Here is a 23538-nt window from a genome sequence, read left to right as displayed (position 1 = left end):
CAATGCGACCTGTCCCAGACTTCCCTGCTCAGCTGGTGCAATGCGACCTGTCCCAGACTTCCCTGCTCAGCTGGTGCAATGCGACCTGTCCCAGACTTCCCTGCTCAGCTGGTACAATGCGACCTGTCCCAGACTTCCCTGCCTTTAAGGCTCTGTGCAGAATTGGCCGCAGGAGTGACTGCACAAGGTTCCAGCTTCCCAAGATGGAAGTGAAGCTGTGGTCCTCACGCTAGGAAGGTGGGTGAGGGCCCCAGATGCTCACACCCTACAGGCTCTGGATTTGACGCTCAGGGAGGTGGGTATGGAGTTCAAGACTATTTTACCCCGAACTTAGGGAACAGGGGAGACCCCCTGGACCCATGGGTTCCAGAAACTTTCCTCTTGGAGCTCTCAAGTGTAACTTTCATGCCCTGAGTGCAGGAAGCCCATCTCCACTGTTCCTTGGGTTTCCAGGAGGAGGGAGTGGCCTGCCCCTGTATCCAAGAGGCAAGGCACGCACCTGACATCTCCTGCCAGGGATCCACCCTTTTGCCCCTTGCCAGCACAAATCACCTTTGAGTTTCCGGCAAACCTCATTTACAGAGTGAGCAGGTGGCTCGAGATGCAAGAGCACAGGTTCAGGTCCAGAGCTCTGCTGAAATCCTGCAGGGTTATGTAAAGCCTTACATAAACATTGAACTACATATTTTCAGGAAAATAAAGTTACACACATGTTTCAGGCAAGGCTTGTCTGATTTCAAAATTCATGTTATTTCTTGTCCGTCGTGAAGTTTTATTTTTCCTTTCCCCGGGACCCTGTATCAGGGCTTGAAATGGGAGCAGAACCACCATAGTGATAACGAGTAAGGGGCAATGAAAAGGACTGGACGGCATGAGTGACTGAGGCTGGTCGCAGGCCAGGAGCCGCTGTAGCTCAGCAGGGCCTCAGTGGGGAAGGAAAGGAGGGTGCCGAGTGCGATGAGTGAGGACAACGTGGAACCTGTGGGCCCAGTCTCCCTCCGTCCGCATGGTCACAGGTGACCCGCAGGAGATGCGACCGCCCTTTAGCATGTAACTTGTTCCAAGCATCCCAGGCTGGGCTCTCCAGAAGCAGACTGAGACAACGGGATGGCAGATAGAAGAGGACATGGATGTATGGGGGATCAGCCCTTGTGGAAGGAAGAAGGGGGAGGTACTGCAGGGGTTGCCACCCCAGACGCAGCCCCCACAAAGCTGGAACAAGCCCCAGGGCAGGGTGCTGGAGAGGAGGATTGCCCATCATCTCGCGGTGCCGGGACAGCTGTAGCTCAATCACTGGACGGCTGCTCCCCCAGGACAGTGTGACTTCAGGCCAGGCAGCTCTCTAAGGCAGCCCCTGAAGTTGCTAATGACTGGAGGCAGTCTGCTGCCCTGTCTTTTGCCTCCGTTCCCTACCCCCGGTAGTCAGCCCTGCTCTGAGAGGCACGCAGAGAGTGCGCCCTGTGGGTACCACCAAGTGCATGGCGTGGGTCCCTGACCCTGGCTGCCTGAAGGAGGAGGTCTGGTGGGAACTGCCCCCACTCACCAGCCAGCCAGCCCTGGAATGCCAGGGAGGGTGGCAGTGACACTGACCTCAGAGCGCCCACCTGCCCGCTCTGGGTGCCGGGTGGTACATAGAGGGACAATTAGTGGAGCGCCCAGTGGCTGGTGACTCAGGCCACGGCAAACTCCCTGCACCTGTATTCCCCACAGACTCCTTCTGAGGCTCAGCGACAACTCTTGGAGGAGCTGCTCTCACTTTGTGGCTTCCTTCCACATCCCCACAGGGCTCCAGTGGCTGTGGAGTTTGCCATCCCGCCCCTGCCCCACCTCGCCCCCAACCCCTCGGCCATCGGACCATCCGGGTGAACGGATTCTCACATGTTTATTGGCCATTGAGTACCTTAGAGTTTTCTTGTTGATTTGGAGAAATGAATTATATCTTCTAGAATCAGAGTATTTTCTAGGGTCTTGAGCAGCAGATTGAATAGAAATATAATGCCGGCCACATATATAAGTTTTCTAATAGCCAAACTTAGTTTCCACTGATTCCTAACTTACTACCAATCCTGATGGGATGAAAAACTGTACATTAATGATTTTCAGCATCCATTAAATTAATTTTTCCCCATGACTGAGTTACACTGATAACGTCTCTTTTTTAGATTTTATTTATTTGACAGACAGAGATCACAAGTAGGCAGAGAGGCAGGCAGAGAGAGAGGAGGAAGCAGGCTCCCTGCTGAGCAGAGAGCCCGATGCGGGGCTTGATCCCAGGACCCTGAGATCATGACCTGAGCCGAAGTCAGAGGCCTTAACCCACTGAGCCACCCAGGCGCCCCTGGACTCACAATGTTATAACCTTCTGTTTTTTTCTGAGTATTTTGGAGTGGTTCATGAAACACAGGAATGAAATATGTTGTGCAGATTTATTTAGTAGAAGGCTTTCAGTATAACTCAGGGCCTCATGATTTTTAGGCATTAATCTTGGGCCTCTGTTATCAGTCAGGGCTCAGACAGAGAAGCAGGACTAACAGGAGATGTGTATCAAGAGACTCACTGCAAGAAACAGGTGTAGGTGGTTCTAGAGGCCTGCTGGGCAAGTCCCCAGTCGCAGGGCGGATGTCAGGAAGGGCATGCTCCAGCACTACTGAAGCTGGTGCCCACCAGCAGAACTCCTCTACAGAGATCTCTCTCCTTCAGGGCTTTCAACCCACTGAATCAGGTAAACCCAGACCTGCTCAGATGACCTCCCTTTCTTCAAGTCAGCTAAGAGCTTTAATCACAATACAAAATACCGTACCAGCAACACCTAGATAGGTTAGTGTGTGAATAACTGAGGACTGGAGCCCAGGCAAGATGACACATAAAAAGGACCATCACAGCCTCTGTTACAATGTCATTGATTATTGATTCTTTTTCCTACCCCCGACTTGAATAAAATCAGTAATACACACACATCACACACATGTACATTTTGTGTCCTTTTTTATCCATCCTTCTTTTGTATTTTTATATTCAGATCGGTTGTTAACCTCTCATTTGGCTGCCACTATTTCAATTTGTGTGAACTTAGAGCCACTTGTAGTAGCAAGAGCTTCACTGCCTACAAAGGCCCAAGTAGTGAGGGTTGAAGAGAGTTGAAGAGAACTTTCTGGCAAAGCTGAACCCCCTTCTCCCCACTCCGGCCCACCCAGTCCCCAAACACATCCTCGGAGAAGGACCAGAGTGACCTCACATTCATATCTGCTTCACTCTCAGACCCCTTACCCACCACCAGGACCCCTCCCATGATAGGGGAGGGGAGGGTTAGTTTAAATGAGGTGGCCTGGAAGTAGACAGAGGTTGGCCCATTCCAGAATCACCTTGAGTCAAAAAAACAAAAACAAAACAAAACAAAAAAAACCATTTAGTGGATATGAATCCAATACTTATTGTTTATTGTAACTTTTATATAAACAGCAGTTTCCAGGCCTCTGATCTGGAGTCCCCACATTTCCAGCTGGGTGGTAATAAGTCTTTCTATTTTTTGATTAATTACTTCCAGTGCAGTTAGAACCTCAGAAATTCTACTTCTGACCCAAACTCTCAACATGAAAAATTTTATTCTTTTCTCCCCAAAACCCCTCCCTAACTTTATCCTGCATCTGCTCAACAGAAACTTCCTTTCCCCAATCAGACAGAAGGGAAAGAGGCAATCCTTGGGAGGGATTCCCAAATCCTTTCTGATTTTGTGGCAGAGAGGGGCATTCTCAAATACAGTTTTCTGTAATACGTCCACTGTTAGGCTTGACTCACGTTCTCCTCCCTGGCTGTTGTGGGTGCTTTTCTTATTTTTTCTTGTTCTTCCTGGAATTCCCTTTCCTACTTTCTCCAAGCGTGGAAGAAGAAACCAGTGAAATCTGGTCGATTCTTTTCTTCTGACCACGTAGTTTTTAGGAACAGATTGCTGTTAGAGGGACATTCATGTCTTTTCCTCTGGCAAGTATGTTCTGTTCTTGGGTTGTTTTCAAATTTGGGGAGGTATTAGAGATTTTTAGAACTTGACCTTTCACATCCTTCCCTTAGGCTGCTTTGTTAAGCGAAATGTTAGCCTTACAGAGTATGAGACATGTATCTTCTTTTTTTTTTTTTTAAGAATTTATTTATTTGACAGAGAGAGAGAGAGAGAGAGAGAGAGCACAAGCAGGGGGAGCAGCAGGCAGAGGGAAATGGAGAAGCAGACTTCCTGTGGAGCAGGGAGCCTGATGCGAGGCTCACTCCCAGAACCCTGGGATCATGACCTGAGCCGAAGGCAGATGCCTAACCAACTGAGGCACCCAGGTGCCCCGAGACTCCTAGAAATTAATTTCTCTGAACATTCCTTGCTCTAAAATCTGAATAGTGTGGGGGGGTTTTGTGTTTTTACTTATTTGCTCATAATTTCGTTGTGTTTAGAGAGGGCTTGCTCTGAGCTAGTTTAATACCACCATCTTACCTCAACAGCCCTATTTGGTCAGAAATTCAAGACTCTTCACCCCCTTCCCTGCTCCAGCCAACATTTGGACATTTCCACCAGGATGCGCACAGCTCACCCCAGATCCTCCACTTTCTGAGACACTGCCCTTGCAGAAAAATTACCATCTGCTATTTCTCTCTCTTGATCCAGGGCCTGGTAAACAAGAGATGCTTGGTAAATATTTAATTACATTATGTTTTTATTGCTGCATAACTGATACTCCAAAACTCTGTTGCTTAAAAACAATAAAGCCTTACTATCTGGCTGTTTCTCTGCCTTAAGAATTCAGAAGCAGCTGAGCTGGGTTGTTCTGATTTGGGATCTTTGATTAGTTGCACTAAAGAAGCTGGTCAGGGCCTCAGTCTTCTGAAAGCCTGGCTGGGGCCAGAGGATAAACTTCCAGATGGCTCGCTCCCATGCTGCTGGTTTTGTGAGGAGGCCTCTGTTCTTCGTGGTGTGGGCCTCTCCGTGGGCTGCTTGGGTGGCCTCACAACATGGTGGCCCACTTCCCCTCAAGTGAGCAATCTAAGAGAGACCAAGGCAGAAGACACTTGTCTTTTATCACCTATGATTGGAATTCCACACCACAAGTTCCACTGCATCCTACTGTGGTCAGCTCTGTTCAGTGTGAGAGGCAAACACACGAAGACACGACACCAGGAGATAAGGGCCATGAGGGGGTCATTTTGGAAGTTGGCCACTTCCGCAAGTAAGAGTTGATTAGTAGATTGGCTAGAAAATAAGTGTTTTGTATTCCACGATAATTGTCAGTCAGTTCAGAAAACATTTCCCTTTTTCATCCTTGACTACCTGGAGCAGAAGGTTATGATGAAGATAAATACATAAATGTTTTAAAAGTATGTATCAATAAAGTATTAAGAGTTAAATATCGGGGCACCTGGGTAGCACAGTGTGTTGAGGGCCTCTTGGTTTCGGCTTGTCCTGTGACGGGCTCTGTGCTCACAGATTCTCTCTCTCCTTCTCTCTCTGCCCCTCCCACTCATGATCTCTCTCAAATAAATAAATAAATCTTTTTTAAAAAAGAGATATCAACACTTACTAGCTTTTTTTTTTAGATGAGAAGTGTTAAATACTCTTTATTTAATATTATACATAAACCACACTAAAATGTCTTTCATTAAGCAAGAGGCAACATTTTAGATGCAGGGAATTTTTATTTATTTATTTATTTTTAAATGCAGGGAATTTTAATTAAATTGGCATAGTTAAGGAAAAAAAGTGGACACTGCCAGCTTATCTTCAACCCTTGCCTTTATCAGGCTAATGAACACAACCTGAAACACAGCTGAGTCTTGGTTCTGAGACAGTGAAGGGATTTCCTCAGTATTTAAATATATGAATATAACCAGTTATATAAATCTAAATATAAAACCAGTCTCCTATAAGTTTAGAGATGGCATTTACCACCTCTGTGAAAAGCTGAACATTACTAATCAATTCTGGCCATATTTTTAGAAGGGGAAAACTGACAGCGCTTGCTGAACCAGAATTACTATCAAGGTTCAAAAGCTGATCCTATTCATTTAACCACAAGCCCATCTTATTTAAATCAGGACTGTCCAAAAGAAATAGTCTATCGGCCATTCGTGATCTGAATTCTGGTGTATGAGATCATCTGAACACCTAAAAAAAGTCACGAGACATTTTTGTTTTGCAATAAATAAGGCAATGGCCAACTATTACTCCTTAGTAGATTTTTTGAGATAAGCTATCATGTCTGTTCTTTCCCCTGTCTTCTTAATGCCAGTGAAGATCATTTCTGTCCGAGGATGTGCTTCTTGGGATTCTCCAAATACTCCATCAGTGTCTCCTCTCCCCAGGTGATGCCTTTATTCTTTATTCTTGTTGGCATCCATGTAAGAAAATCCAGGAGCCTGGGGGCTGCCTGGGTGGCTCAGTGGGTTAAGCCTCTGCCTTCAGCTCAGGTCATGATCTCAGGGTCCTGGGATCAAGCCCCTCATCGGGCTCTCTGCTCAGCGGGGAGCCTGCTTCCTCCTCTCTCTCTGCCTGCCTCTCTGTCTACTTGTGATCTCTGTCTGTCAAATAAATAAAATCTTAAAAAAAAAAAAAAAAGGAAAGAAAGAAAATCCAGGGGCCTGGCCTGTCTTTCGGCCAAATAAACCATGGAGATTTGGCCCAGTCTTGTGCTTGCCTCCCTTTTCCACGGCATGGCACTGGGCACACTTCTGAACAAAAATCTTCTTGCCCTTCTCAACATCACCCTTTTTTAAATCGCTCTTTCGTCGCGCGTGAAACGAAGGTGCCTGCTCGCAAGCTGGACGTCCCGCTCTCTAACACTTATTAGCCTTTTTAAAATAAGCATTTATACAACACATATATCTGGATCTGGCTCCTCACATTAAAGAAATTTAATTTAATTCACCTGATTCCTCTCTTCTCTTTCCACCTTTCCACAATCAGTGTTATCTTTAGATAGTAATCAGAAAAAAAAAAATCACAGATGCCTATTGAGCTCTCAGGTGCTCTCCCATCTCAGACTGCCTGCCCACAACAATCCACTTCTCACCAAGACAAGCAACCCCAGGCTCTCCTTCCGTCTACGTCCCTCCCCATTTCCTAACCGTCCCTGTGTGTCCAGGGCACCCACTCACTGGAGTGAGTTAGGCAGAATCTGAGATCGGCCAAGACTCTACCAATGTGCACAGAGAAATGTAGCTTCACACATGTTTTTCCATTTTCCTCACTTTAGCCCTCCTGGCACCCTCCTCCAGCCACCATGTCTGTCTTTGGAGAAGCCGTCTAGAGTGGTTAATTTCATGGGTCAACCCGACTAGATCATGGAGTGCCTGGATATTCAGTGAAACATTATCTCTGGGTGTGTCTGGATGAGACTAGCATTTGAGATGGTGCACTGAGTGAAGTAGATGGTTCTCCCTGATGTGGTGGGCATCACCCAATCTGTTGAGGGCCGGATAGAACAAAAAGATGGAGGAAGGGAGAATTCACTGCCCACTTGACTATTGAGCTGGGACATTAGTCTTCTCCTACCCTTGGACTGGGACTTCCACTGTTGGTGCTCCTGGTTCTCAGGGCTTTGGACTCAAACTGGAACTATGTCACTGGCTTTCCTGGACCTCCAGCTTGCAGATGGATGTCATGAGGATTCTCAGCCTTCATAAGAGCATGAGCCTATTTCATACCATCAAGCTCTCTCCCTCCCACCCTGTACTATTGGCTCTGTTTCTCTGGAGAACCCTACGAACACACTGCTTTAATTTATTGTTTGTTTTCCCTTGGATGTCCCAGGACTATATTCTTTCTTCTCCTTCAAACAGGAGTTACACAGACAGAGACAGAAATCTCTGCCTGCCCCGGATGCGGCTGGGAGCCCCTTCTGCTGCTTGGGTGATTTCTCAGGCTGGAAGTCCTATAACTTTCAGGTTGTGCCATTTGGGAGTTACTGTGTTCTACAGCTCCCTCCTCTACGCATGGCCCATCACTATGCACTTTCTTTCCTCTTGGAAGGAGTTAGTGGCAAGTCAGTGAATTTATCATTTCACTCCCTGCATTTTGTTCTCTTTCCTGGAGACTATGACTTGGGCATGGCAGACTTTCGGACACTTCGGCTTGGCTCTCTATCACACCCGCCCCCGGCGCCCCTGGAGGCCACGCCTGCCCGTTGTTCTTGAGCCTCAGATGCACCTGTGGCCGGGACCCCCACACTGCACCTGCTAGGATGCCAGGCTCCGGGGTCCCAACCCGGCGCCTTGCACAGGCCCCCATCCACCGGCTCTGGGCCCCTTGTAGCCTTCTTCCTCCTGTCCTGCCTTGTGTCCTGCCTGTCTCCAGGTAGCCCACAGTTGTTCTCATGAGAATCCAAATGCCCTCCCCACGTTGGCAGGTGACTCCTGGATTAGTGGCTGCAGCCATCGCCCCGGCCTCTCTCCTTGCTGCTCCTCACTCCCATACCTGGGACTAAACAAGTTCCCTGGGCATGCTCTCTCAGCTCTGGGCCTGCACACCTATGGCTGCCCCTCCTGTTCTTCCACCACCTACCACAACAGCTTCTGCTTCTCCCTCCAGCAGAAGTGACCAGTCCGTTGTGAACTGGCCTGGCCATATGTCCAAACTCCCTGGGACACTGAACGTACGTGGGCGCTGCATCTGGTGCCTAATTCCAGTTTCCTGGCGTGTGGTAGGTTCTCAAAAATAGTTGTTGATGTAATACATTGCATGGCTTTTTGGTATGGGCAAAGTTTCTTGGCTGGGTGTCTGGCCCGTGAAGTTTAAAAATCACAGTTCTTATTTTTTTTTAATCTGATAATTCTGCTGTAAGTTTGTAGATAAAAATGGAAGTATGTATGTCAGTAGACTATAAAATATTTGGGTATTGACTCTGACAACTTAAAAATTTCAAAATAAATATTTTAAATTCTAAATAATATCCTGGATTTGCGGGTTTATGTGTTGCTCTAAGACAGGTAATGTATGTTTTGCTTTTTGCCACATTTATGGTTAAGGTTGATATTTAAGCCTCATGAAATGTTGACAGCCTGAGTAATTTACTATTTCTCTTATAGAAATAATTGTGTTGAGCATTATGTGTTTGTTGTTAAAAAAAACCTAAAACAATGCAGAAAATTCAAATAAAGAATGAAATGAAATGAAATACCACCGTCCAGAGATAGTTTTCTTTTATTTCTTTTAAATTAACATATAATTAACATATAATAACATATTTATTAACATATAATTATTTGTTTCAGGGGAACAGATCTGTGATTCATCAGTCTTACACGATTCACAGCACTCACCATAGCACATACCCTCCCCAATATCCTTCACCCAGCCACCCCATCCCTCGCACGGCCCACCCCTCCAGCAATCCTCAGTTTGTTTCCTGAGATTAAGATTCTCTTATAGTTTGTCTCCCTCTCTGATTTCATCTTGTTTCATTTTTCCTTCCCTTCCCCTATGATCCTCTGTCTTCTCAAATTCCTCTTATCAGTGAGATTATATGATAATTATTTTTCTCTGATGGACTTATCTAGCTTAGCATAATACCGTTTTCTTTTATTTCTTTTTTTTTTTTAAAGATTTTATTTTATTTATTTGACAGACAGAGATCGCAAGTAGACAGAGGCAGGCAGAGAGAGAGGAGGAAGCAGGCTCCCCGCTGAGCGGAGAGCCCGATGCGGGGCTCGATCCCAGAACCCTGGGATCATGATCTGAGCTGAAGGCAGAGGTTTAACCCACTAAGCCACCCAGGTGCCCCGTTTTTTTTTATTTCTTAAAGATTTATTTATTTTAGAGAGAGCACACGTGAGTGGGGTCTGGGGGGAGAGGAAAGGGCAGAGGGAGAGGGAGAGAATCTCAAGCGGACTCCCCACTAAGCAGGGAGCCAGACATGGGGCTCAATCCCAGAACCCTGGGATCATGACCTGAGCTGATATCAGGAGTCCCATGCTTTACCTAAAGTCTGAGCCACCCAGGCATCCCCAGAGATAGTTTTCTAAACATTCTCTACACATAGACTATTTTACATAAATATTTTTGTTCAATAATATATTGAAATCTATCTCCTTATAAAAATGATATCCTGTTTTTACTCCATAGACCGAGAAACACCTTGGGAAGCATCTCTTATTTCACCTGCTTCTCCTGCTTTTTTCTTGAATTCCTTAAAATCAGAGTCCAGCTTTACAGGGAAATTGAACTTCTCCAATCAAAAGGTATTCAGTGAACGATTAGTATATGCCTGTTCTTTGGGGACAGAAAGAGTGGAGTGAAGCGTGACTCCCAATCGGTTGGATCTGCGGTGACACGTGGAGACACAGCGGGTGTAGTGCACATGGAGAATTTAAGGCACACACGTGCCAGTCCATGTCTGTCCCCTGCCCGGTTCATCTGGAGGCACTCCTGGAGAAGGATGTCCAAAGTAAACTCGCAGCCGGGCTCAGGCACCTTTTTGTCCTTTTGGACTTCTGGTACCATCCGTGGCTTTGACCATGTCGCTCTTTCCTCAAATCCCCATGTCTTCTCTAATAACACCTGGCCAAGGGGGCACCCAAAAAAGGCAAGACCACAAGATGGAAAGCCTCTCTCTGAGGCTCTCTGAAGATGAGCTGGAATCTGTTACTCAAGTCCCTTCCCAAACTTCTAACAGATCACTTTTAAAGTTCTGCAGTAAAGAGGCACGACTTCCCCTTTAGCTGCGGAGTGCAGTCTGCACGGTGGTTTTCACGTTCGTGCCATTTGGAAGACCTGGTTGGCAAGTGGCACGTCCAACTTCCTGTTCCCGTGTTTCTCCACGCCCGACAGAATGGCGTGTAAGCAGTACCACGCAACTGTATGGTTTCGTTAGTGTCTTCTATCATCTAACCCTCCCCAGGTGGTAGCCAGCCACCCTGTGCAAGCAAGGGTGTGACTCTTGGCCAGGGAGGAAGCTAAGAGCTCCCTCCCCACCCCCCAGGGAGGCTGCTGGCAAGCACAATGCCAGACCTGCTGCCGGATTTCATCCCCTTGGGTCAAGTGCGTGTACCGTATCTAAATCAAGGGGATGCAGTTATTATGGGGAAGCCCCTAAAGCTACATTTTCAGGGGTTTTTTGCAATTAAAAAAATTAAACTGAACTACGTGGAGTCTTTGGTAAATCCTGGAGAGAAATCACCTTACAGCGAGGCTGCCCTTGCTCTGCTGTGTCCCTGGGATTGTGATAGAATAGGAACAGGACTCGGGGCCCCTCCTCAAACCTTAAAGTGATGCGACTATACTGTAAAGTGAAAAGTCCCTAAAAGAAAATTCATGAATCTGTGTTTCTTGAGCAATATATTTTACAGGAATGCAGAAAAGAGGACATCAGCTTCAAAGAGAGAGTCAGCCCCTGCAAAAAACTAGTGAGATGCGGACCAAACCAGTCTGCGCCAGGGTGGAGCCCCCCACCCCATGCTGGGATCAGAGTCTGCGCAGTGAGCACTGGAAGTACCCACAAGATACCTTTCCCTCTTTTACTTTTTTAGTTTTTTTTTTAAGATTTTATTTATTTATTTGACAGAGATCACAAGTAGGCAGAGAGGCAGGCAGAGAGAGAGGGGGAAGCAGGCTCCCTGCCGCGCATAGGCTGTGAGACTGGATCCCAGGACCCTGGGATCATGACCTGAGCCGAAGGGAGAGGATTTAACCCACTGAGGCACCTAGGCATCCCATACCTTTCCCTCTTTTAAATGCTAAAAGTCACATCCAGGGGTGGAGATTTAACATGCTAATGAGACAGGCAATGTATGGAAAGCATAATGTCAAAGTAGGAAAGAGCCAAGAAGCTCTACAAGCTTAAACCTCTACAAGCTTAAACTCACCCTTTCCCAAGCTTAAACTCACCCTTTTCCCCAAAAATAATTCTTTTCTCCTTTCTTTCTTTCTTTCTTTCTTTCTTTCTTTCTTTCTTTCTTTCAGGACTTATTTATTTATTTGACAGAAACAAGGAGAGAAGGGATACAAGCAGGGACAGAGGGAGAGGGAGAAGCAGGCTTCCTGCTGAGCAGGGAGTCCCATGGAGGGCTGAATCCCAGGACTCTGGGATCATGACCTGAGCCAAAGGCAGACTGAGTCACTCAGGGGCCCCTCCCATCTTAAGTCTAAGAAACTCTCCATGACCTCTCCTCCTGGGGTCCTGGAGCATAAGCCCCCAGTAAAGCCTTGCCTAAAACTCCTATTTGGCCTCTTTCCTTTCTTCCCTTTCTTCTCTTCCCTTTTCCTCCTCCCCCTTTCCCTCTCCCCTCCCTTCCTTCCCTTTCTTCCTTTTTTCATTTTTATTTTTAAGTAGACTCCATCCCCAAGGCTGGGCTCAAACTCACAACACTGAGATCAAGAGTCCAAGGCTATGCAGACTGGCCACCCAGGCAATCCCCCCTCTTTTTTTTTTTTTTTTTTTTTAAAGATTTTATTTATTTATTTGACAGAGAGAGATCACAAGTAGGCAGAGAGGCAGGCAGAGAGAGAGGAAGGGAAGCAGGCTCCCTGCTGAGCAGGGAGCCTGATGTGGGACTCGATCCCAGGACCCTGAGATCATGACCTGAGCTGAAGGCAGCGGCTTAACCCACTGAGCCACCCAGGCGCCCCATTCCCCCCTCTTTTTAAGAAGATTTTATTTTTAAGTAATCTCTACACCCAAGGTGGAACCACAACTCACAACTCATGAGATCAAAAGCTGCTTCCTCTTCCAACTGAGCCTGCCAGGCGCCCCCTCTTGTCAATTTCTATCCCTTAGCTCAAGGATCAGGTTCAGAAGCAGGGTAAACCCTGGTCCCAAGACCTTGCCCTGTTGCTTATTCCCTGTCCCAGCTGGGAGCCCCCGAGGGGCCCAAGTGTAATGCCTGGTAGTTGGCCCCAGCTCCCCCTTCCTGCCGTTCACATCCAGTCACCAAGCCTTGCAGACTGGGTCTCCTAAAGTGTTCCTGGCTCCCTTTACTCCTCTTCCTGCAACCACTGGCTTAGTCAAGGTCATCTCTTATAGTCTGATGAAACTGCCCTCCTCTAGGTTCCCATCCCCGGCTTTGTGTCCCTCCACACTCTGTCAGAGCTGCTGGAGGGGTCTGCACGAAGGTGCCCCCGATGGTGACTGCTTAGAATGCTTCCCTTTTATCTTTCACTCCTCAAGAGGATGGGCTTCCCTGTGCTCCAGGCTCTGCCACCCACAACTCACACTCAGGCCAGAGGTCGGGCATGCAGCTTCCTGCAACACCGAGGAGAACCTGAAAGCGTGTGCAGGATGTGGGTATGCCCAACTCTGATCTAGCAGAGCCAATGACAAGCTATAGAGAAGAGAAGAAAGCAGATACACAAGAAATGAAGGTCTCCATTCCTCAGCTTTCTTAGAACTCATAGTATTCCCTGGTGTCCCTGGGAGTACTTGGAGCCACTGGCTTATCCAAGCGCTGGAGGGGACGTCTGAGTCTGGGTCAGTGTAGCCGCTGCCTAACAGACCGCCGCCTAGTGTCATCTAAACGGGTTTGGGTGGCTGGAAAGGGAGAACTTTATGGGTCAGATTTACTAGAAACGAAGAAAGGAAAACACTAACAGAGTGTTAAATTGTCAGATGTTCCAAAAATATCTGTGCTAAGCCTCAGATCTTTGCGTGTCGTGGAATGACTATTGGTATTCCTGGTTTCTAGTGGTCGGCACGGTTTTAATTATGGTGATGGCAAACACAATGTGCTGTGTTTTTTTGAAATAGTTTTCCTGGGGCTCCTGGGTGGCTCAGTCAGTTAAGCATGTACCTTTGGCTCAAGTCATGATCTCGAGATCCTGGGATCGAGATCCGTTTCAGGCTCCCTGCTCCGTGGGGAGTCTGCTTCTCCCTCTCCCTTGCCTACCAATCCTCCTGCTTACACTCTTTCTCTCTCTCAAATAAATTAATTTAAAACATTTTTTTCTTGAAGACTTAAGGGTCTTACACAATAAATCATTAATGGAGAACAGGAATTTTAACAGTATGCTACCATAATAGGAATAAAAAGGTGCCCTGATCAAGTGATATCAATATTCTGGTAACTTTTCTTCCAAAAACTGTTCAACTGACGTGCCAAAAATGACATGAGGATTTTCAGTCAAAAACATTAAGGACTTCTGCAAACTGACACCCTTCAAGCTATCCATAACTTAGAGTATTTTAACATAAAATGGTGTTTATTATGGCTGGTTTTGAGGTGACCCATGAGTTAGCGGTGTTCACAGTGTTCTAGAAGCTTCTGTCCTATGTGATGAAATATTTAGAGGTCACTGTATTCTGAGTTCCACACAACGAGGACACTGGGAGTCTGGATCCTCCAGTCTGAAAGTGCCTTCTCCTGTGGCTGGTGGGCCCCACTAAGTGGCAGCCAGAGCCCCAGCTCCAGGCGTCCTGGCCTTGGGGCCTTGAAGGTAAATTACATTAGAAAGTTTCCTTTACGTAAAAGACACAGGCAAAAAGTGTCCTTTCTCCACTCATCCCTCCTCTTCTTTTTGATCCCCAAGCCATGGACAAAAGGGCAGCGATGTTTTCAGGCTTTAATTTTACAAAGAAATGCACAGTCTTTGGCCTTTCCAGGGAGGAACCAGCCTCCGCACACTGCTGGGTGTTTGTCCCAGGAAAGGAGGAGGGGGCTCCAGAGAACATGGCAAGGGCCAGGAGGGTGGCTCCGAGGGGGGTTCCTCTGGCTTCTTTCCTTCTGCTAAGTTGAAGGCCTTTTGTTCCATCAGCTAGAACTGGGAATTTGCATGTGGTGGGAATCCATAGCCCCGGGGTCACACAAGACAGACTTGTGGTTTCTACTGGGAAAGTACTTAAATGCATCTGACCATCCAGTGACAAAAGAAGCCTAGAATTGTGTACATTTCTTGAAACATCCTTTATGGGGGGTGGGTGGGGCAAGATTTTTACTAGGATGCAAACCTGGTCTAGCATGTCTCAGATTGGGCCTAGATGTCTTCATGGAATTGGCTAAATATTGCAAACTCAGCTTCACTGCCCCCTCTCCTCAATTTCTCCTCCCTTCTTACTGCTGCCCCTTATCTCCATCTCCCCCTTTTCCACCTCTCCTACTCTTCCTGCCCTTCACCACCTCCCTCCTCCTCTCCCTCCCTCTCCCACCCCCCAACTTTCCTCCACCTCCCTTCCCCCCTTCTCCTCCTCCTCCTCTGCCTCCTTTCCCACCCCTCCCTCTCCCCTCCTCAGTTACCCTCCCCCACCCTTTCTTTTCAGATGGGATATTTAGAATTTACCTTAATAGTAGACTAATTGCCTTAATTTTTCCATTTTTCTTTCTCAGTGAGGGCTCATACTGATGTTTCAGGGAGAGATTCTTTGTTTACAAAGGAAATATGAATTTGAACTGCTATATTCCCCTCCTGTGGATTTAAACTCACCAGTTTTTGCCAAAAATGTATGTTAAGTTATGCCATTTGTTATCTCCGTTTCATTATTCACACAATACAGGACTCTAGTTACTGAAAACTGTGAATGTGAATGGTGTGTAAACATTTCATCCACGGAACTCTCCTAATGATTCAGCTTTTCCCCAAGGGAACAACTGGAAGGGTTTTTATTCTCTTTAACCACTTGGACACAATCAAATATATGTGTGCTTGGCTGCCAGATGTGGTGTTGATGGGGTTTTGGAATATAGATGAGGTTCAGTGGGGTAGATCTGGAGCAGACGAACAAGAAGGAATTCTTGAGACGTCTTTGGTGTGTAAATAGGTGGTTTATTAAAGCACAGGGGACAGGGCCCCTGGCAGGAAGAGGGGCTGCCCCGGGTTGTGAGGGGTGGCTGATTATATACTATGGGGTTGGGGGAGGTAAGAGAAAGGGAGGTTTTCCAAAGGATTTTCATCTGTTAAAGACTCACAGGATACACAGGGGCCTGGCGATTATCAAGTTAAGGTTTTTTTTTCCCTCTAGCAGGGCATTAACATTAAGATAGCTGGGAGCTTCCTAGAGGAACATTACACTTTGCCGGGTTCAGGTATCTGTCAATGGGCCATGGATGATAAGGACTTTTAATCTATCCACATTCCCTTCTGGAAGCTAGGCCATTGGTAGAAAGGGTTTGTTCTTGTAAATTGCTAAACCTTTTGTAAATGGGGGGAGATTCCTGTCTTGCAGGATTGTAATCTCTGTAAATCAACTTGGTTTTTCCTTAAGGGCAGCCAGGAGTGCCTGAGGAATGCCACATACATCCCATGGGACTGGGTGGGGGTTGTGGGGTGTCAGCTCCTGCTTTGTCCTCAGCTTGCCTTCTGTTCCCGCTGGTATTGTGCTCACATACACAGGTTACATGTAATATGGCTGATCTTCTTCGGTGACTGCTGGGGCTTTCTGGGTGGTCAGTATTAATAAATGGCTGACCAGCAGAGTTGGTAGGTGTGGGCACTTCCTCCCATTCCTGGTGATGCTGGGCCTGTGGGGCTGGGCTGGGTTGAGCTTTGCTCCAAGGAGCAGGCCGATAGGCTCACTCCTCCAATCCAGACTGTTGAGTAGGTAAAGAAATTTAACTTATCCCAGGGCAAAGCTGACTTCCTTACTATTATCCCATCCATGTGCTCTGAAGTGGCCTGAATAACCCTGTTCATCTCTGTGCTTCTGAGACTCTTACATCCATGCCGGACTTCAAGAAATTGTTGATTTTATCTCTTATTTTAGAACTGTTCAGATTTTGCACTTCTTCTTAGGTAAATCTTTATAGGTTGTCTTTTTCTAGAATTTGGTTTTGTCATCTGGGTTTTCTAATTTGTTGAACAGCATCCGATTGTTCATAATATTTCCTTAGACTCCTTTTTATTTCCATGAGACCAGTAGTAATGTCCCCTCTTTGATATTATTTTCATCTTTTCTCTTTTTTTTTTTCCTTAGTTTCACTAAAGGTTTGCCCATGGGGTCAATCTTTTCCAGGTTCAGCAGGTAAGATACAATGCCACAGCACTCTCAGAGAAATGGAGGGTCCTCAAAAAGTTAAAAATAGAACTACCTGGGGCGCCTGGGTGGCTCAGTGGGTTAAGCCGCTGCCTTCGGCTCAGGTCATGATCTCAGGGTCCTGGGATCGAGTCCCGCATCGGGCTCTTTGCTCAGCAGGGAGCCTGCTTCCCTCTCTCCCTCTCCGCCTGCCTCTTTGTCTACTTGTGATCTCTCTCTGCCAAATAAATAAATAAAATCTTTAAAAAAAAAAAATAGAACTACCCTATGACCCAGCAATTCTACCACTAGGTATTTACCCAAAGGATACAAAAATACAGATTCAAAGGGGGCACAGGCACCCAAATGTTTATAGCAGCATTATCCACAATTGCCAAAATGTGGAAAGAGCCCAGATGTTTATCGACAGATGAATGGATAAAGAAGATGTGAAAAAAGAATGGAATCTTGCCATTTGGGATGACGTGGATGGAGCCACAGTGTATTAGGCTAAGTGAAAGAAGTCAGTCAGAGAAAGACAAATACCATATGATCTCACTCATATGTGGAATTTAAGAAAGAAAGCAGATGAACATATGGGAAGGAGGAAAAAAAGAAAAGGAGAGAGGGAAGCAAACTGTAAGAGACTCTTACTGATAGAGAACAAACAGGGTTGATGGAGGGAGGTGGGAAGGGAATGGGCTACGTGGGTGATAGGTATTAAAGAGGGCACTTGTTATGATGGGCACTGGGTGTTGTTGTATGTAAGGGATGAATCACTGAATTCTACTCCTGAAACCAGTACTGCACTGTATGTTCACTAACTAGAATTTAAATAAAAATTTGAAAAAGAAATAAAAATGTGTATCATTTCAGAAAAATGATAGGATGTTCAGAACCTGAAACATTCTTGGTTTATTTTTAGTACATAAATCTTTTCATGAACTAGGTGTTCATTACTGTTGAAAAAATGTGAAAATACAAGAAATAACACCAGGCTCTAGAAAACAAAAAACAAAGAACAACCCTCTAGCCTCAATACAAAGAACAGATATGTGTAAGTAGCATTTAAGAAATCTCATTGGGATAAAAGATGTTTAGCTTCACACATACTCAGAAATATTAACTCCCTTAGTAAAGACATTTTCAGGTACTGAAAATGATTTATATTGGGAAATATGGTATAAACTTGTGTGTTAAACTTTTTTTTTTGGTCCGCCAGTCCTTATACCTAATCTAAACAGTAATTCACTATGCTAGGACTTGAAAACTATCAGAGTAAGAAAAAATGCAGAAATCTATGACTTATAAAAATTTTGATTAGAAAATTGTATTTCTGGGCCATTTTCAAATAATAATCTGACATAGGATTTATATCCAAATAATCTAAATTTTGGGATAATCTGAATTTAAAAATCATATTTCTGGACAATTTTGAAGAAAAAATTGCCATAATATGTATATCCAGAAAATGCCACAATTTGAATATGGATTTAAAATTTTTTAGAAAATATATGGTGAAGAATTCATGTCCAAAACCTTCCCAAGATTTAGGAGATTTGGATAAAGTATTTTATTTTTGCACCATTTTGGAGGGAAAATATGGCATATGATTATGTCCAAAAATACATTTTGGGAAAATTTGAATGAGAAGTCATCTTTATAAACCATTTTGGGGGGCGCCTGGGTGGCTCAGTGGGTTAAAGCCTCTGCCTTCGGCTCAGGTCATGGTCTCAGGGTCCTGGGATCAGGCTGTCATGGGGCTCTCTGCTCAGCGGGGAGCCTGCTTCCTCCTCTCTCTCTCTCTCTGCCTGCCTCTCTGCCTACCTGTGATCTCTCTCTGTCAAATAAATAAATAAAGTCTTTAATAAAACTAATTTTTACAAAAAGAGTCTAAACCATTTTGGAAGAAAAAAAGTGTCATGGGGCTCATATCTAAAGAACCCACTTTATGAAAAAAACCTGCATTTTGGAATGAATTTAGGTTTTTGGTTTTTTGGGGTTTTTTTTAAAAGATTTTATTTATTTCTTTGACAGAGATCACAAGTAGGCAGAGGCAGGCAGAGAGAGACGGAAAAGCGGGCTCCCTGCCTAGCAGAGAGCCCAATGTGAGGCTTGATCCCAGGACCCTGGGATCATGACCTGAGCCTAAGGCAGAGGCTTTAACCCACTGAACCACCCAGGTGCCCTGGAATGAATTTAGGTTTAAAAATATGTTTGAGGGCCACTTTATAAGAAAATATGCCACAGGACTTAGAACTAATAAACCTCATGATATTAGTAAATTTTAATAAAAAATATTATTTTATGGCCATTTGCAAGGAACAACCTGGCACAGGGCCTACCAAAAAAACCTCCTACCAGTTGAGGACATTTGGATGAAATGTCACATTTTTAGACCACTCTGGAAGACAATCTGGCATAGAAATTATGTCCTCCCCCACCAAAACAAAACAAAACAAAACAAAAAACACCAAAAAACTATTTGAGCCAATGCGAAAAATCACATTTCCAGGTCTTTTAGAAGAAAAGTCTTGCATTATACTTATGTCCAAAAGATACCAAGATTTGAGTGAATTTGGGTCAGAAATCACGTTTGGCATAATTTAGAAAAAAAAAATCCAATGTAGGACCTAGTTTCAATAAGACCCCAAATTTGAACAGATGTAAATGAAAATATCACATTAGCGGGGCATATGGGACAAATATGTGGCATATGACTTATTTTCCAAAGCTCCATTATTTATATGAAGTTGGATTTTAAAAATCATGTTTCTTGTCCATTTAGGAGGACAATTTGATGAAGAATTTGTGCCCCCCAAAACCGATGATTTGAATGAGTTTGGATGAGAAAGTGTATTTCTAGGTAGTTTGTTAAAATAATGTAGCATAGAATTTATAACCACACTACCCTCCAGTCTGAGCATACTTAGATAGAAAGTCATACTTTTTTGTCATCTTAGAAAAGTCTCGTGGGGTGCCTGGTAGCTCCATTGAGTGCCTTTGACTCAGGTCAAGATCCCAGGGTCCTGCATATTAGGATCCTCCCTTTCCCTTTGCTCCCCGCTGCCCTGTCTCTGCCCTCTCTCTCAAATAAATAAATTTTATTTATTCGCTCTCAAATAAATAAATCTTAAGAGAGAGAGAGAGAGAGAGAGAGAGAGAGAAGTTTGGCATACGAATTATTTCCAAAAACCCATAAAACTTAATAAATTTGGATGAAAAACTGTATTTCCCAGATCATGGTGTAGTATTACAGACAGAAAATCCCACTTACTGTGCTAATTTGGATGAAAAACATCTTTCTAGGCCATTTTAGAAGAAAATCCAAGTGTATAAGTTTAGGTGCAAAACTTAAACTCTTTGCATGAATTTGTATGAAAAGCTGCATTCCTTGGGCTATTTTGGAAGAAAATTCTGCTGTAGGGCTTCTGTTCCTGAAATGCCACTGATTATTGCTCTAGCTTTAGTAAGTTTTGAAACTGGAAGTGTAGTCTTTCAACTTAGCTTTTATTTTCTAAAAATATGTTCTGCTTTTTAATGTAAAACATAGCACAATGGCTGTTAACATTCTTAAACTGTTTTCCCCAACCCTCCCTCCATTGGTTAATCTTGGAGATCTTCCCATGTCAGAACATAATGATGCTTCTCATTCTTCGACAATATACAGCATCTTGTTCTATTTACGCATGGTTTACTTTAATTAGTTCCTCTATTGGTGAATGTTTTCTTCTTTACTAAAACTTGAAGTTACTACTGCACTGAAGAACTCATGTAAATCATTTCACACATACACGTGTACAGCTATCGGATAAATTCCATTGAGTTTATGGGCTCATAAGGGGAATATGAATTTATAATTTTGGTAGATATCACTATGTTGCCCACTATAACTTGTGATAATTTATACTCCCAAGACTAACACTTAAGTGTCCCTGTTTCCATAGTCTATTACAAAAGTATGTTTTCAAATTTTGGAATTTTGGCCAGTCTGACAGGTGTAAATCTTGCTGTGTGGTTTTCATTTGTATCTTCATTGACATTAAGGACATTTTCAAATGAAAAATGACTTCGTACACTGTGGTCTGAGTCTGATCATACAGTGTATTTTTTGTTGATTTAATTTTATTTATTTATTTTCTTAAAGATTTTATTTATTTATTTATTTGACAGACAGAGATCACAAGTAGGCAGAGAGGCAGGCAGAGAGAGAGGAGGAAGCAGGCTCAAGCATGGGGCTTGATTCCCCGAGATCATGACCTGAGCCAAAGGCAGAGGCTTAACCCACTGAGCCACCCAGGCACCCCTTTTGTTGATTTTTAAAACTCCGTTTCCAGAGATATTTTGTAGATCTCTTTATATTATGGACTTCAGTGTATGTTCCTCCAGTTTGTCTTTGGTTTTGGCTGAAGGTGTGGGTTGTCTTGCAGAATTTATTTTTGTGTAGCAAAACTCGACCTATTTTCACTATGGCTTCAAGATTTTTTGAGTCATAGTTAGAAAAGTCAGTCCTATGTTTCTTTCTTTTTTGTTTTAAAGATTTTATTTATTTATTTGACAGGCAGAGATCACAAGTACGCAGAGAGGCAGGTAGAGAGAGAGGAGGAAACAGGCTCCTCGAAGAGCAGAGAGCCCGATGCGGGTCTCGATCCTAGGACCCTGGGATCATGACCTGAGCTGAAGGCAGAGACTTTAACCTACTGAACCACCCAGGCACCCCATGTTTCAAAGGTGTTAAAATTATCTATTGCTATATAACAGCAACGCTAACATTTAGGGCTTAAGACAATTTGATTGTCATCATCCCTCATAGTTCCATAGACTGACTGAGCTCAGCTGAACGGTTCTTTCTTGAGGTGTGAAGGTGCAGCAGAAGGGGGTTTCCAAGACAGCTCTATCACATAACTGCAGCTGACGTTAACTGTCGGCTAGCTGAGCTAGGGCTATTGACCAGAATACCTCGATGAGGTCTCTCAGTGTGGCTTTTTTTCACAGCACGAAAATGGGAATCAGCATAGAAACCATAAGGTTTTTTCATGAACTAGCATCAGAAGTCCCATAATACCACACTTCTCCTATATTCTTTTGATTAAGCAAATCCCTAAGGCCAATCCAGATCCATGGGGAGGGTAATTAGACTCTTTCTCTCTCACACACGCACACACACATATGTGAAGGAATTGATAATAACCATCTTTGAGACTATCTGCACCGTCTACCATCTGAACACCAAACTTCATGTCCAACCCATGTGAAATATACACTCATCCCTAAGACCCTCAAAGTCTTATTTCTTTATGGCATTGACTCAAAGTTCAGAATCTTGTTATCTAACCCATGTCCAAGCATAGATGATTCTTTATCTTAAGACTTGAGAGCTGAAGACATGTATCTGACATTCAGTGTTGATTTGGGGATAAAATATCACCACAATAAATGGTTCTATTTAAAAAAATGGAGAAACGACAGATGTACAGCAGGTATCAGTTCAGACATTTTGAAATTCAGCTGGGCACATGCCACCAGTTCCTTAATTAGTGTCCAGTACTGCTCTCTGGCAGTGATTCTCAATTGATTTTATGTCTACACTTATTCTTCCTTTTCTGTACAAAATAACCTGTATTTGCAGCTTAGTTTTCTCTGCCTGCCTCCCTGCTTATAGAAAAGTAGGGATTTGGGGGCACCTGGGTGGTTCAGTCAATTAAGCATCTGCCTTTGGCTTGGCTCGTGATCCTAGGGTTGTGGGATCAAGCCCTGTGTCCGGCTTTCTGCTCAGTGGGGAGTCTGCTTCTCCCTTGCCCCCTCTCTCTGCTCATGCTCTCTCTCAAATAAGAATCTTTAAAAAGAGGAAAAAGTAGGGGTTTTTCTCTGTCCTTTTCAGGCCAGCCTGGTGTTTCTACTACAAACTCATGTTTCCCATGCCTCTTATAGGAGTTTACTCCATTAGATAAAACGTCTATAGAGCTCTTCAAGTGAAGGCTCTCTCTTGTTTGGGTTGCCAGGGTGCTGTAGGATGATGTTTTGTGGTAGTTGAGAGTCTAGGAGCTATATAGTTAATCTTCTTAAATCTTAAAAAAGGGTTTACAGGATGTGAGGACGATCAGGCTGCAACATCTGTCACCCCACTGATTGCCAGAGCTGACTCAGCTGCTCTGGCTGGCTAGGTGGGTGTCCCCTCCCTCCCTCACTGCTCCATGTGCGTCCCTCCCGAAGCTGCATGCTCAGTCGAAGAGGATGACCTTCCCCGATAGAGGAGAGGACTGTTCTTCAGTCAAGGGTATAGGAGTAGCTGCGCTCCCCTGCTAGAACCTCCAAACAAGCTCTCAAGGTCCCTTTGTAGGAGAACATAGGGTAGTCAAGCTTCCAAGACTCCAGACACATCCAAGTGAGGCGCTGTGCGTGGCAGTCTGCCTTTAAAAAAGGGGGGGGGGGGTGTTTTACAACCGCGTCCTTGAGATGGGTCTTTACCTTAAAGGTAATTTTTTGAGCAAATGGACTTTGGACTGGAACACTGTGAAAGTATGGTTAGGAGTCTTTAAATATGGCTGAATATCTTTAAACTTGCAATTGGAGAACTGCTGAGGGTGTGTGGCTAAAGGACCTTGGACCAGTTCCTGGATGGCTGGCATGGGGA

General features: G+C 44.7%; 1 protein-coding gene across 1 annotated transcript; it reads right to left on the bottom strand.

Annotated features, from left to right (window-relative positions):
• Window positions 1–6195: 6195 nt before the first annotated feature.
• Window positions 6196–8407, bottom strand: LOC111141900 (cytochrome c homolog). Its single transcript, XM_022494732.1, is given in 4 exon segments — window positions 6196–6287; window positions 6290–6364; window positions 6594–6791; window positions 8122–8407. Coding segments are annotated over 4 exon segments (651 nt in total).
• Window positions 8408–23538: the final 15131 nt, after the last annotated feature.

This window comes from Enhydra lutris, unplaced genomic scaffold (genome assembly GCF_002288905.1).
Source record: "Enhydra lutris kenyoni isolate GAN:26980312 unplaced genomic scaffold, ASM228890v2 scaffoldscaffold6, whole genome shotgun sequence".
NCBI classification, from domain to species: Eukaryota; Metazoa; Chordata; class Mammalia; order Carnivora; family Mustelidae; genus Enhydra; species Enhydra lutris.
The sequence above is the reverse complement of the archived record's forward strand: the minus strand, read 5'-3'. Positions and strand labels throughout refer to the sequence as shown.